The sequence below is a fragment of the Pollicipes pollicipes genome, unplaced genomic scaffold (genome assembly GCF_011947565.3).
Source record: "Pollicipes pollicipes isolate AB1234 unplaced genomic scaffold, Ppol_2.1 Scaffold_6052;HRSCAF=7182_pilon_pilon_pilon, whole genome shotgun sequence".
Taxonomy (NCBI): Eukaryota; Metazoa; Arthropoda; class Thecostraca; order Pollicipedomorpha; family Pollicipedidae; genus Pollicipes; species Pollicipes pollicipes.
Genome location: NW_023596805.1, coordinates 25621619 through 25635175, shown reverse-complemented (window position 1 = coordinate 25635175; position 13557 = coordinate 25621619). Strand labels below are relative to the sequence as shown.

At 47.3% G+C, this 13557-nt stretch overlaps 1 protein-coding gene across 1 annotated transcript in view; it reads left to right on the top strand.

The window, feature by feature from the left end:
• The window catches only part of LOC119104396 (NACHT domain- and WD repeat-containing protein 1), a gene marked incomplete in the record, with an annotated part of 152207 nt that overhangs the window by 62653 nt on the left and 75997 nt on the right, over positions 1 to 13557 (top strand). The window contains 1 exon segment of the mRNA XM_037228092.1: positions 8632 to 8687. Coding sequence (XP_037083987.1) covers positions 8632 to 8687 — 56 coding nt within the window.

Genomic DNA, 13557 nt, shown 5'->3' with positions numbered 1-13557 from the left:
CGTCGAGGAGAGAGAGGGAGAGAGAGGAGCGGAAGAGAGAGAGAGGAGAGTGAGAGAGAGGAGAGAGAGAGAGCGAGAAGGAGATAACGAAATGAGGAGAGAGAGCAGAGGGGAGAGAGAAGAATGAGAAAAAAACTATTTGCGATAACAGGTGTAACGCTGCATTAGTGCTGTCTTTTACGAGTGCTGCCTCAGACTATCCACGGTCAAGTTAGAACCGGAAAAGGTGCTGTTCAGGATTCAAAGCAAATATATTGAGCGAAAAATGCACACAGCACGCAACTTACGCGCATTTCCCCTCCGCACACCCTTTCCGCGCATCCCGAGATTTGTAAACGCTGCGTCTAGGGGTGAGATTGTTCATGGCCTAGAGCGTTCTCTGCTAAGTTTTCACTACCCTATGTACGGGAGCGCAGTATGCAATAAACGGAAAAAGACAGACCGCACTGGGCTCACAGGAACCCATTCAGTCTCACAAATGTCTGCTCCCCCCCCCCCCCCCCCTTCAAATACTGTACAGGGCAAGGCTGCGTCATAAAACATCACGTTCATCCTTTATGGGCAGAAATATCTAGCAGATTGAAAGTGACTATCGACTGTATTTGGGGGTATCTCTGCAGCCCATTGATCGATTATGCCCGTTTACAGTACATTTGAGCATTCGGTATTTGTGACCCGGGATGTGTTATCTGGGTCGCCTCAAGGTCATGGATGGTGTCTCAGTCGAGGTCAAGTGAAGAAAAAAACTTGCAAAATTTGCGGTCGCTTGTCCAAGGCGAGCGACCAACGGAAATGGTCAAGCCTTGTTATGTCGAGCGTCGCACGGCATCCTTGCGTGATAATGCGTTGCTTAGGCCATGCTACACCTTACAAGGCTGATTCAGTTATGTGTATCACCTTAGAATAGATTTAAGAGGTTACATTCAATGCCGAGATTCTATTTTATACTGCAAATGCACGTGCACTTTTCGGACAGGGAGGGGGATACTGCGGCACGAGATCAGTGGCGTGAACGGCAGGAGCTCCAGGTGAAGAGGCATTGGCACCTAGCCAGAGTTTTCTTTAAGGGCTAGGGGAATTTCAGGTTTTCTCCAGACTCCTGCGAATTTGGACCGAGTGCCTCCTGCGAAATTCATATCGTGTATACCTAGTGTAAACCTATTGGTGAGGCGGGGAGTATGGTTCCGTGACTACGTGTCTGCTAAAATGCAAATGGGATGCCGTTGTGGTCATGAAGTGATTCTACGTAATAAACCAGTTCCGTGAATTTTAGTGCAGTCGAAGCATTGCATAATCTCGCAGCGATTATCTTATGCTATTGTTTGATGCAGTACAGGTATCGAGCTGAGAACTACATGCGCGGAGAATCACTGCATTTGAAAATACAAACAAAGAAATCAAATCAGATCCCAAAGCCTGGTATACGCTATGCCCGCTTATTTCTAGTCATAATGCCTTTTTGCGGTACCTATGATGAAGCCGGAGCCTTAAGAATGTCACGTTGGTCAATATCAGCGTGGTTGTGTGTGTGATATTGCTGAGAACTGGAATATCTCGGAGCATGTGTATTTATTACATTTGGTTACATACACAGAATCAGAATGACGCACGCGGACTGTGGCCACACCTCAATGCTTTTGCGCAAAGCAGGCCATGACCACTGCTTGAATGCGTCAGAAGAAAAGTCAGTAAGCGGAAATGTTCCACATTTGGATGTAATGAGGCATGAGGCATGAAGCATATGCGATGAAAAATGTTTGCCTGTGACGCTTAGTTTGCTTAAAAATGTAAAAAACTGCTCGTGACAAACAAAATTCCCTGTTAAGTAAACACGTTCCAAGTACATCATCGGTTGATTACGCCAAAACACGTCTTTACCGCGTCAGAGTCACTGCAAGACTGGCAGTGTCAGGACTGCTAATATCGCGGACGGACTAACTCACTTGTAGTACTTCAAAATGGCGAGAGGTGGGGTGTTTTCTGGAGCGTGTTTGCTGAACCTAAATGTCTTCATGAGCGCGTGTTTTGGACCTTTTTCGTGGTGTTCTTGCAAATTTCTCCACTATTTGATGTTTTTTACTCGCATTTACATGCTCGGTTCCCGCGCTTTTCTTTAGTTATTCTATTTCCAGTCATATTTTCGTCATAACTCATACCACTGCCCTAATTCCTGTATTATGTAACAGAACACGGGATTCCTGTTCGAAACTTACGCCCAACGCATTACATTGATTGAGAGCCAATGACGTCCGCTGATGCCAGAAATCGTGCTGACGTTCACCAGACACCAAGAATTCGATGACCATATTTTTCTTAACCTTAAGAGCTACATGGTTAATGAGCTGGCAGCATTTGTGGGACCTTTCTGCGGCTTCATGCATATCTGGGCGATCTTTGATTAGCTTGCATGACATAGTCGCTTAAGTTAACGGAGAGTGTTTCTAGTCTTAACAAAGGCATGGCTGTAAACTTCCCTGAATGATCTTCAAAATGGCACTCTCAGTTCAAAACCTCATACAAATGTGAAGCACTTCATTTAACCTAGTGGCTTCTGGATATGTAGCTTTATAAAGCAACCTCAAAGTGAGAGTAGTAACCGACCGATGCTGAGCTTACCGCGTGGTTCGCCCGAGTGAGTGCCTTCGCTCCCACCGCCGCGGACTTCTGTTTCATCTTGCATATCCCCCTCGACCAGAGTCCGCCACCAGTGGCCCGTCCACACCGCCGCCGTATGCCAGCGAAGCACTCGGACGGCGGTCAGGTACCAGCAAGTGATGGCGTCGCATACTCGTCGCGAGCTTTCTGTTCGAAAACGCTCGACGGGCGGACAACGCGATGGAATATCATCGCTCTGTCGGGAGATCCCACCGGTGCAGCGCCACATCATTTAGCCAACCACGCAAGCCGTAGATGCTTCAGATTTCGCACCGTCGATTCGGCGCCCGCTCAAGTTTTTGTCTTCCAGCGCATGTTTTGTCTCCCATCGTAGCGGGCGCCGGGATCAGGTCCAGTTCTGCGGAGACGATGCGCGGTGATCGATTGTCGAGCGCCGCGATTGTCGAACGTCGATTGGTGGTCTGCTGACCGAAATGAGGTCCGAACGATGGCGGCGGCTGCTGCGCCAGCGAACACTAAAGGCGCCGTGGTGAGTGATTTGAGAGTGAACGGGATGGCGTTGATCAGAGACCACGATGAGCCGTGTCGATCAGAGACCACGGTGAGCCGTGTCGATCAGAGACCACGGTGAGCCGTGTCGATCAGAAACGACAGTGAGCCGTGTCGATCAGAGACGACGGTGAGCCGTGTCGGCCAGAGACCACGGTGAACCGTGTCGATCAGAGACCACGGTGAGACGTGTCGATCAGAGACGACGGTCAGCCGTGTCGGTTAGAGACCACAGTGAGCCACGTCGATCAGAGACCATGGTGAGACGTGTCGATCAGAGGCCACGGTGAGCCGCGTCGATCAGAGACCACGGTGAGCTGTGTCGATCAGAGAACTCGGTGAGCCGTGTCGATCAGAGACCACAGTGAGCCATGTCGATCAGAGACCATGGTGAGACGTGTCGATCAGAGGCCACGGTGAACCGTGTCGATCAGAGACCACGGTGAGACGTGTCGATCAGAGACGACGGTCAGCCGTGTCGGTCAGAGACCACAGTGAGCCACGTCGATCAGAGACCATGGTGAGACGTGTCGATCAGAGGCCACGGTGAGCCGCGTCGATCAGAGACCACGGTGAGCTGTGTCGATCAGAGAACTCGGTGAGCCGTGTCGATCAGAGACCACAGCGAGCTTTGTCGATCAGAGACCACAGTGAGCTTTGTAGGGCTGCGCAAGCTGAAGTCATCATCACGGGCGTCGGAAAACTTATTTGCAGTCTGCCACCGTCGGTGTTGATGCCAGGACTCCAGGGGAACTGTGCGGAGGAGTCGTGTTTAGCAGCCCGAGATGATGTCTCTGTTTTCGCGATAGGGCGTTCGGTGGAGTAGCTCGATAGTTGTCAGTAGCACACATACAACATTTTCAGCACCACAGGAGAAACATATCGTACATTCAATGAGAACCAAAAGGAAGGGAGGAAAACAAAACAGCGCAACAAGCTAATGCAACGTTCGTAAGAAAGAGAAGAAGGAGAACAAAGCATTGCTACAAAAACCGCTAGCCATTTACAGATCTTCTCAAATTCACGTGCCCATACTCGTTTTGACCTGATGGGATTTACTTGTATCGAAGAACCGCACAATCGATAGGTTATGACATCGGCTAGTAACCGACAATGATCTATGGCCTTTCTGGAAGATTGGCTGAAGCGCGGGTTGGAGCGTCATTATATGCTGGTTGGCTGTCGGTGGTTTTAAAGCGTGATTACATGTAAGTGTATCATAGTGCATTGTCCCACTCGTCGCGCCCCAATTTCGGTCGGGTAAAAATGTGTTTTTTTGTGAATGGATGCTGCATTCAGCTGTGGAGTGATCGCAAGGTGTCCATTTTTAATGAACGCGGTCCGACTTCGCGAAGACCGAAGCCATGACGATGAATGAGGTCATGGCATCGCTCCGTCTAGTTCGGGAAGCGCAATCGCACGTTAGGGAGGATTTCATGGAACGTCTGTTATGTTAATTTCTTAGCTAAAGATCATCTGAGCAGACTGGTGCATCTTTAACCTAGGCAAACGAAGGCCGATAGTGGGTTTTATCTGTGCTTTGTTTGTTTTTTCACTTTTGTTTGCTTGTTTTTTTACAACACAAATTGTCCCAGCGGTCAACTTCCATTGAAACTTCAACTTCCCCGGCGGTGAAATGCCCTCTCCGAGGCAGGTTTGGTTCGAGCTTGGCACGGATCATTACATTCCCCAAGGGAAATAGCACGGCGTTGAAATGTTCGTGCTAACGACATATTTCAACGAGTGTAATGTACGAAGTGCAATTCCAAACTGGCGGTGCTTGTTCTCAGAGAGGATCAAAGAATGAATCAGGTCAAAGAATGACCCAATTGTTGCGAGCTCTGGTCGGCGAACTGCATGGAAATGGCTATTGATGAGCTATCGCGTCTAAGCAGCTTTGTGTCCCTGTCTTGCCAGAAACATTGATGCTTTTGAACACAATTTAACAAAAATGGCGTGAAATGTTAATACATTCAGGAGAAATGGCTATGGCCTACAGGGCATCGTTAGGATTATTTGATCTCTCGTGAACAGCTCAACGAATTTCTCCGTTATAACTTCATTAACTCAACAGCAGCGTGCACGGGCGGCTTTGGCTTCAGCCTTTCTGCCAACAAAGCTGATGTGATATGCTCTAAACTCCAAGTGATACTGTCCAGTTAAACAGAGAATGTTGCCTCTATCTTTTCACCAGACAGGACTACGGGGGAGGGGTGAGGGGGGGGAAGGGTATAAAGTATCGCACGATGCTTCCACACAGCCACCGCGGGCCTGGTTCGACCCTCGTTGTGCAGTCGCCGGTCGAGCTTACCATGTCAGTCCGGTCAAACCATGCGCCTCCTTAGGGGCTCGAACGCAAGACCGCTGGATAATGGGTCCGGCGACTTTGATTGATTGCTGTTTATGATTGATCTAATTTTATTCGGTTATGTGCTGCATTGGTGTGTGTTTCTATTATGTCATTGATTAATTGCAATCATTATGAATTCCTTACTCACAGATCGCATGGTGTGATTCAAAGTACATGTGAAGTAATAGCGAAGTGCATGTGCTCTGCGGGGAAGCGTTGTACTGGTTGCTGAGATGTGAATAGCAGTGATTGTTTAGGATGTGCCAAATGCTCGGAAATGTAAACTCAAGGGCGGGTCCTCGTTGGGTTTCGAAAAGGGGTTTCAGTGTTCTTAATTGATGCTTATTCCTGAAAACAAAGCAAAAACATTGGAATTGTCGCCTTTGTCATCTTCTTGGGGGTCCATGGGCAGCAGCTTCTCTTGCTTCTCGCTGAATTTGGACAACAGTGTCACGATTGTTTCTCTTTTTTGACAGAAAGCGAGGAGTAACAGCCACTGGCTGAAGTGTAAACACATTTTTTTAGGAACGTTTCAGAATATTTCATCTCCCCTAAAAACGCCGAGAGAAAATTTGACTTGGAGAAAACCAAAAGCCAATGGTCTCTGTATTGGCTTGGGGTATGCCAAGTGTTGCAAGTTAGTTCTACATTATGTTAGTTTGCACTCGTTTCGTTTTAAAAACTGGGCATCATAGTCCATTGCAGAAGCGAAACGTTTGAAGCTTACCGCCGATGGCAAAGACAATTGATGGCATCACTTCCTCATCCTCCCCTCAATGTCGTGTCTGATGGTGGCCATCCACAACACCACGCCATGGATATTTTTATTACTCCCTCATCCACCTTTCAATGTTGTCTTCTGATAGTGGCCATCCACAACACCACGTTAGGGTTGTTGGTATTACTCCATCATCCTCCCCTCAACGTCGTCTCTGATGGCGTCCGTCCACAACAAAACACTAGGGTTGTTGGCATTACTCCATCATCCTCCCCTCAATGTCGTCTCTGATGGCGTCCGTCCACAACACCACACTAGGGTTGTTGGTATTACTCCATCATCCTCCCCTCAATGTCGTCGCTGATGGCATCCGTCCACAGCACCACACTAGGGTTGTTGGTATTACTCCCTCATCCTCCTCTCAGCGTCGTCTCTGATGGTGGCCATCCACAGCACCATCCTAGGCTAGCTTTGGTAAATTCACGCGCACATTTGCACGCAGCTTCTTTATGGGCATCCTTTCTTGCCGTCCCTTCGGCGTCACTGCGTCGATTATGGCGCTGAATGGGTCGGCGTCGACTGCAGTTCACAGACCCATTACGGGTCGCCGTTCCAGTGACTCGAACCACTCAGCTGAATGGACTCGCCGCTTGGTTCATTGGGCTTAAGATGTTTGGGTGGGCTAATTGGTCTACCCGTGAGAAAAATACATGTCCCGAGGACGGCGATGGTTACATGCGGCGAGAGCGACCACCATCGATGTTACATGTGGCGAGAGCAACTACCGCCAATATTACATGTGGCAAGAGCGACCACCACCATTGTTACATGCGGCGAGAGCGACCACCGCCGATGTTACATGCGGCGAGAGCGACCACCGCCGATGTTACATGCGGCGAGAGCTTCTCAGCCGGTGTTACATGCGGCGAGAGCTGCCGCTGCCGATGTTACAAGCGGCGGAAGCGACCACCGCCGATGTTACATGCAGCGGGATCGATCACTGCCAATGTTACATGCGGCGAGAGCGACCACCGCCGATGTGGGTTGTTGTTTAAGACTGAGTCAATCACTCCCTGACATTTTTTGGTGTTCTGTGCAGTCGCATTGCTGACAGCTCAACAGATCCATCGTCTGTAGGTGCATCACCTGTCCCTTAATGCGACGGAATCATATTGAATATGAACATGGGCGTTGTGCTGGCGTTCGTTTGGTTGTAAATCTACCGATTTTGTTTCATAGATGCATCAGCACACGGTGAGGTTGTTACGACAACCCAATGGAGCTCCTCCTCCTTGTCCGAGATAAATTTTTAATAATTTGGAAAACGGCGCCGTCGCTTGACATTCTGGCCTGCTGTCGACTACTGAATATGCGCTGCGCAGCAAGCTAGCGGATGAAACGGCTGGACCCAACCCATCATAATGGGCTAGAGTGAGCCAAAGTCAGTGTCAAGAAAACGTGGGCATGTGTAGGCTAGCCGTAGATCTTACCGTTGCAAAGTAACTGTTTGGTGCTTACATTTACATTAAGTTTCTGGTGGCCCAAAACGCCAGGCATCAAAGTAAGGGTCAAGCCAGTACCTGGCGCAAACATACGGAAGGCTTACTTGTTCGCAGGTAATACCCACTCGAAAACTCAAAGGAAAGTATCAAGTGTCAGGACAAATATTTGTGTTTGCTGTAAAATCCTGCTCGCGCATTGAGAAACTTAAAAAAAAACCATTTCGGTGAGCATTCACTTGGTAAGCTCCGGCACTTCTCGTGTCAACCAAACAGTCACTGAATCCACGACTGAAAGCTCTCCAGGTGTTGGAAACTTCTTTTGGCTGTCTGTGCGACTGACAACTGATCTTGGCAACTGACTTATGTTTCATCGGATTCAGAGATCCACGACGTTTTGCCATAGTCGCTGGTCCAGCCAGATCAGCTTAACTCAGCTGATTTCGTCTTCATATCAGCTTGGCTTGTATTTCTTTTCGGGAAAGTTTGCCAACTTGTAATACTCGATTTCGGCAAGTTCCACGTGCAGCTTTGATGCTGGCCTGCTTTGTGTTCAGGGGGGCAGCAATCGCTGCTGGTTGCCACGACTGATGCTCGTGCATGTCTGATGACGTTGTGTTTTCACTGGATCAGAGTGCCCTCTTGCTGTGTGTCGCCCGGTATGGGTGTCGTGTACCCCAGTTGTTCTGACCGACTGTGGTTCTCGCCGTTTCAGGGAGGGACAGTTCTGGTTTCTTGCTGTGTGTCACCCGGTATGGGTGTCGTTTACCCCAGTTGTTCTAACCAACTGCGGTTCTCGCCGTTTCAGGGAGGGACAGTTCCGGTTTCTTGCTGTGTCACCCGGTATGGGTGTCGTGTACCCCATTTGTTCTGACCGGCTGCGGTTCTCGCCGTTTCAGGGAGGGACAGTTCCGGTTTCGGTCGGTGATTGAAGAACTAGTGGAGGCGGCTCTCGGTAAGGCTCGTGCGCCTGAAGAATGGCGCGACAAAAATGGCGCGTCAAAAATGGCGCGACAAAAACGGCGCGATAAAAATGGCGCGACAAAAATGAGGCGCGGCCTGCGTTCCCTTTTTGGCATGCGTCAAGGCACCTGCGAATCGACTTCAGTTTGAGAGTGATTTGTCGTCATTGTTTTGTTTAATGCGTGGCACTGGCTGGCGATAACAATAAGTGCATGAGAGTTGTTGGCGCCCGCTGAAGTGGTCCTCCTTCCCATGGTAGCTGAATGGATAAGACAATAGTAATAGCCTTATTCCTCGGAGAAAATACAGGAAAATGAAGATATCGTTTGTCATGGTTTTATTAGTTAAAGATATTCGTTAGACATATTAGTTGGCCTCCTGGTTTTTCTCTGACGAATAAGGCTACTACTACTGTCTTATCTATTTGAACAGTGCTCCTCGCTAATGCACTGAACAACTCATGGTGGCTGAATACTTCAATATCACGTTGCCGATTGTAAGCCGTGGAAATGTCTTCGACTATGTTTGTATGTTGCCCACACAAAGCTAACGTGCCATGAAAAAAAACAAAGTGGTCGTTGTTGTGTGTTCATCATAACGTAATAGTGTTTCAAAATATATTTTTCCACACACGCAGGCGGAATTGGTCGGCAAGATGTGTATTTGCGTTGACCCAATCCCAAACGAGCGACCCATCTCCCAAACGGACAGATGGGGTCACTGCTGTGATCCTCCGTTGCGACTGACGACTGTTGTGATCCTCCGCTGTGATTAGCCACTGTCGTGATCCCCCGTTGTGGCGGGCCACTGTTGTGATCCTCCGTTGCGATTGGCCACTGTTGTAATCCTCCGTTGCGATAGGTCGGCCCACTGTCGTGATCCCCCGTTGCGAGAGGTCAGACCAGGTTTGAGCCCAGCAGAAAGGTTCGAGCTTTGGATAGGGTAGAGCAATTGCAATACGATAGCTGGATTATGACAATTGAAGTACATTTTACATTGGATTGAAGTACATTTATAAGCTGCAGCAGATAAATGCTGCATGTATTGTGTAATATTGTACATGAAGCTGCAGCAAGTAGTGGACGAGGTACAAGTTACTGGCATCTCCTCGACGCAGTTCGAGACGCCCTCTTGACAACAGTAGGCGACGGAAATGATTCTGCTATTCCATTCGTGGCGCATCGGTTATGCTAATGCTTTCAGCGTGCTGATTGCACTATATGGCTGGTCGATGGAATCTGAGTGCTGTAGAGAAAAGGCAGCGCAGTGCAAATCAATAGGCAATGTGGTCGAGGAGGAGAAAAACATCCATTTCTTCTGGATATAAGTAAGGTGGCATAGTGCCACTGTACCATTGAAAACAATCACAGTCGAAATCATGCTACGTTGGCGTAATACTGGACGGTGGGTTTATATTATGGTCTTATGGTTACCTAAAGGATAAGTTTAAAACAGCGTGCATTGGGCCTTAGCTCCTATCTGTTATACTTCATATCTCTTACAGGCCCTATTTCCATTGGATGAGCTCGCGTGGTTGATGCGCTTTTTCACTCACTCCGTTAAGTACGTATTTGCAAACAGACAAACACAACTTGCTCTGCAAGACGTTAGCTACATCGACGTCGTTGCATCATTCTGATCCCAAAATTTATTTCCTAAACAAGGTAGCAGTTCCGGTCATCAGAAGGGCACCCGGCCATCGATCAGAAGTAAAAGTTGAGTTGCTCAGTATCTACTGTGACTGGAAAGCAGCTTTCTTGTAATTTGTTTTTCTTAGCACGTCAAGCATTTGTCCCAATGAAGTATTTTTAGCATACAAAATGAGTTCTAGGAAAAGGAATGTTGGTTAGCAGAAGTACAGTGGTTGCAGTAGCGTGCGGGACATAGCTTCTTCCGCAGGAAATGACGTTCTAGAATGCGGTGACGTCAAAGAATACTTTCTGTAGAATTAGCTCATGCCATACTGGTCATTTCTAAGACACCAACGTAGAACAGTCCAGCTGTAGCACGTAACACGTAAAATGATAGCTTTTGCATAAAAGTTTTACTAAAATGTTGTTTCAAAACGCTACCCCATCGCGTACGTGGAATGTGTAAGTTATTCTGAAATGCATCATAAAGTCATGTGTTTCTGGTACCAGCGTAGCATGAAAAATTGATTATGTACTCATCTACGTCAATGACTTTTGACACTGCCTATGTTCCAATGCTAAAACTGGATGATTTGGCTGAGCCCAGAAGGATTATTGTAGCTCTAACAGTGCTCTAACGTCGTTGCAGCTGAAGTAAACGTGACAGCTGTATTCCATCTCAGGAGGAAAACATGTACAATCCCCTTGAAGGGATAGTTCCGCCTTCGGTTCTTATTTCAAAAGCATGCTCTGGCGAGATCTCAGAACTAGGCACATCTAAGAATAGTACTGGCTCTTTTCTGCTGTCGTGACCACTGTTGTCGTGGCAACCACCGCGCGCCCCTCTGCTGGTGCGAATAAAAGAACGTTTGTGATTGGCCCAGCGAGCAAGAGCTTGCTACCGAGAAGCACATTAGTGAAAGTTTGAATCAGTGCTTCACATGGATTATGTGGTACTCCATTCTCAACGTCAAAATGCATCTCGAAAAGAGACAGTGCGATGAACGTCATAGGGGAGCAATCGGAGCCTTGGTGAAAGGTTTCATTTACTTCGCACGATAATAGTTCCATGTTTGTATATTTTTGCTTCAAAAGGGTGTTTCAAGCTCTCGTAGCATTTATTACACAATCTTTTTGACGCAACGCATAAGGCATAAGTGTGATTCAAACAACGGAACACACATTGACAAAAGCAATGCAAATAAATATGTACTACTTTCATAGCGGTGGGCGGGGAGTTACGTGAGATTTCTTCCGCGGAGGCGGCTATTTCGAATCAAAATGCTGAGCTATTCGGAAATGTATCGAGAAAACTGGTATTGCTGGTCAAATCGTGTACGTCCGATGTAACAATGAGGGAAAAGTACAAAAAATATGAGACACTCCCTTGAAAATGAACAGCGCCGAGACCGGTTGTCATTTTGCCTTTAACTGATCACCCTGCAGTGCTACACTACACCGCAAGGCAGAGGTGCAATGCGGAACAGTCTATACCGCCGTGTGGCTTACCGGCCGCTGGCTGCTGATTTGCTTTTGGGGGAGGGGAAGGACCCATTTCCAAAAGATCAGGAACTTTGTGCCGCCTGATTTTTGAGAACCCGCGAAGAAAGGCAGCTGCTTTTTTGTGGCTTTAACGTATGCCGTTTTCTCTTTAACTGAACTGACAACTGCTTGTAAAATAATTAATATCAAACTCTGGTCTCTAATGTGTGCATTGATGCAGCGTTGTCTCATTCGGAATTGGAAATATTCAATAGTTTGAATTTATATTGATAGCAGGATGGATTATAAAAATGCCGCTCCAAAAAGCTGGTTTTAAACAAAAGCCAACCAACGGGAAGCCTTAGCAAGTTTACTTATTCATAGTTCTAAGCCCCGTTCACAAAGGGATTTGAAAGCGTTTCTACTGAAAGCATCGTTGCATTCAATGACTAATGTCTGAAAACGGAAAGCGACGCCAGCATTTGCCGCTTGGATAACTAGCTGAAACTAGTGGCATTGTCTGTTTGAGTCATTACGCGGGCAGGCTGTGTGTGTCATCGCTCAGCCCATGGTGGCAGGCATTTAACCTGGCAGGAAAAATATGGCAGAACACAGGCAAGTTCGGGACTATTTACCATTGGAGTGACAGCAGAAACCAGTGTGGCTGGAATTCCGCAGGAGAAATGTGCCGTCGCTGTTGGACCATCGCAGTTCAGATCACGTCGGACGCGTCGTACATTAGAACTGGACAACGCTGGTTACAGCGTTACGCAATTTCAATGAAAACGAATAAACGTGATGTTGTTTAGAATACCGAGTGTGACATATCGAATGAAAATGTTGGGGAGCCTGAAGAGGAGGCTGCCCGCAGGTCGAGCAGTTACTTTTACGCTTTTTGTAGTTGAGCTGGGCTTTGATGATAAGCATATCTTGAAGCAGTTACCATTCACTAGCGGCTTCCCCCTGCTTGAGGAATTTCATTATAGCTAGGAATGTCAGCTCTAGTTCTTTTGTGAAATCCGGGTATTTTGTGATTGTTGAATTTTTTAAATTCCGTTGTCTCAGACTATTTCCGGATTAAAATACACCTGTCAAAGTCAAGGATTCTAATGAATTTTTGCATGTCCAAGAGATACAATTTTCAATAAATAGAAGTAAACGTCAGTCCCGTAACAGCTGCCCCAAAACGTACGACGTATGCCAAAGGACGTATGCCAAATAAATTGGTAAACAGTTAAAATAATCATGCAGAAAGTAGAAATGTGAAATGTAAGTTGAAATGTGAAAGTAGATTGCCCTCTTTGAGTTTGGAAAATAATCGATTCTGAATAGCTATGGATTTTATCGCGGGTATGCCAGGATTGACAGCTCTTAAACATGCCTTCCGTATCATACATAAATGTCTTTGGCGTATGGATTTCAATATCTGCTGTCTTTTCCACATTACATCCAGGTTTTAATACCTGCTGGCTCTCACCAGAACGATGGAAAATAAATTGTAGCTTGTGCAGTCCAGGTCTTCGTAGATAAGTCAGCAGCCCACAAACTGTAAATGGATTCCTAGATATTGTGTGCCAAGGGGTGTCCCCTTTAGACGTAAGTGAAATCCCCTTTACGTTTGCTGTAAATCGTAAACAACCCGTGGTGCCTGCCCCTGTTGTCCGCGTTGTTTTTGATCCTCAGAATACTTGCAAGCGTTTCCCCTGTGAACGTCACGCGCGTGACGTTGCCACTGTTGCAGCGCGCTGA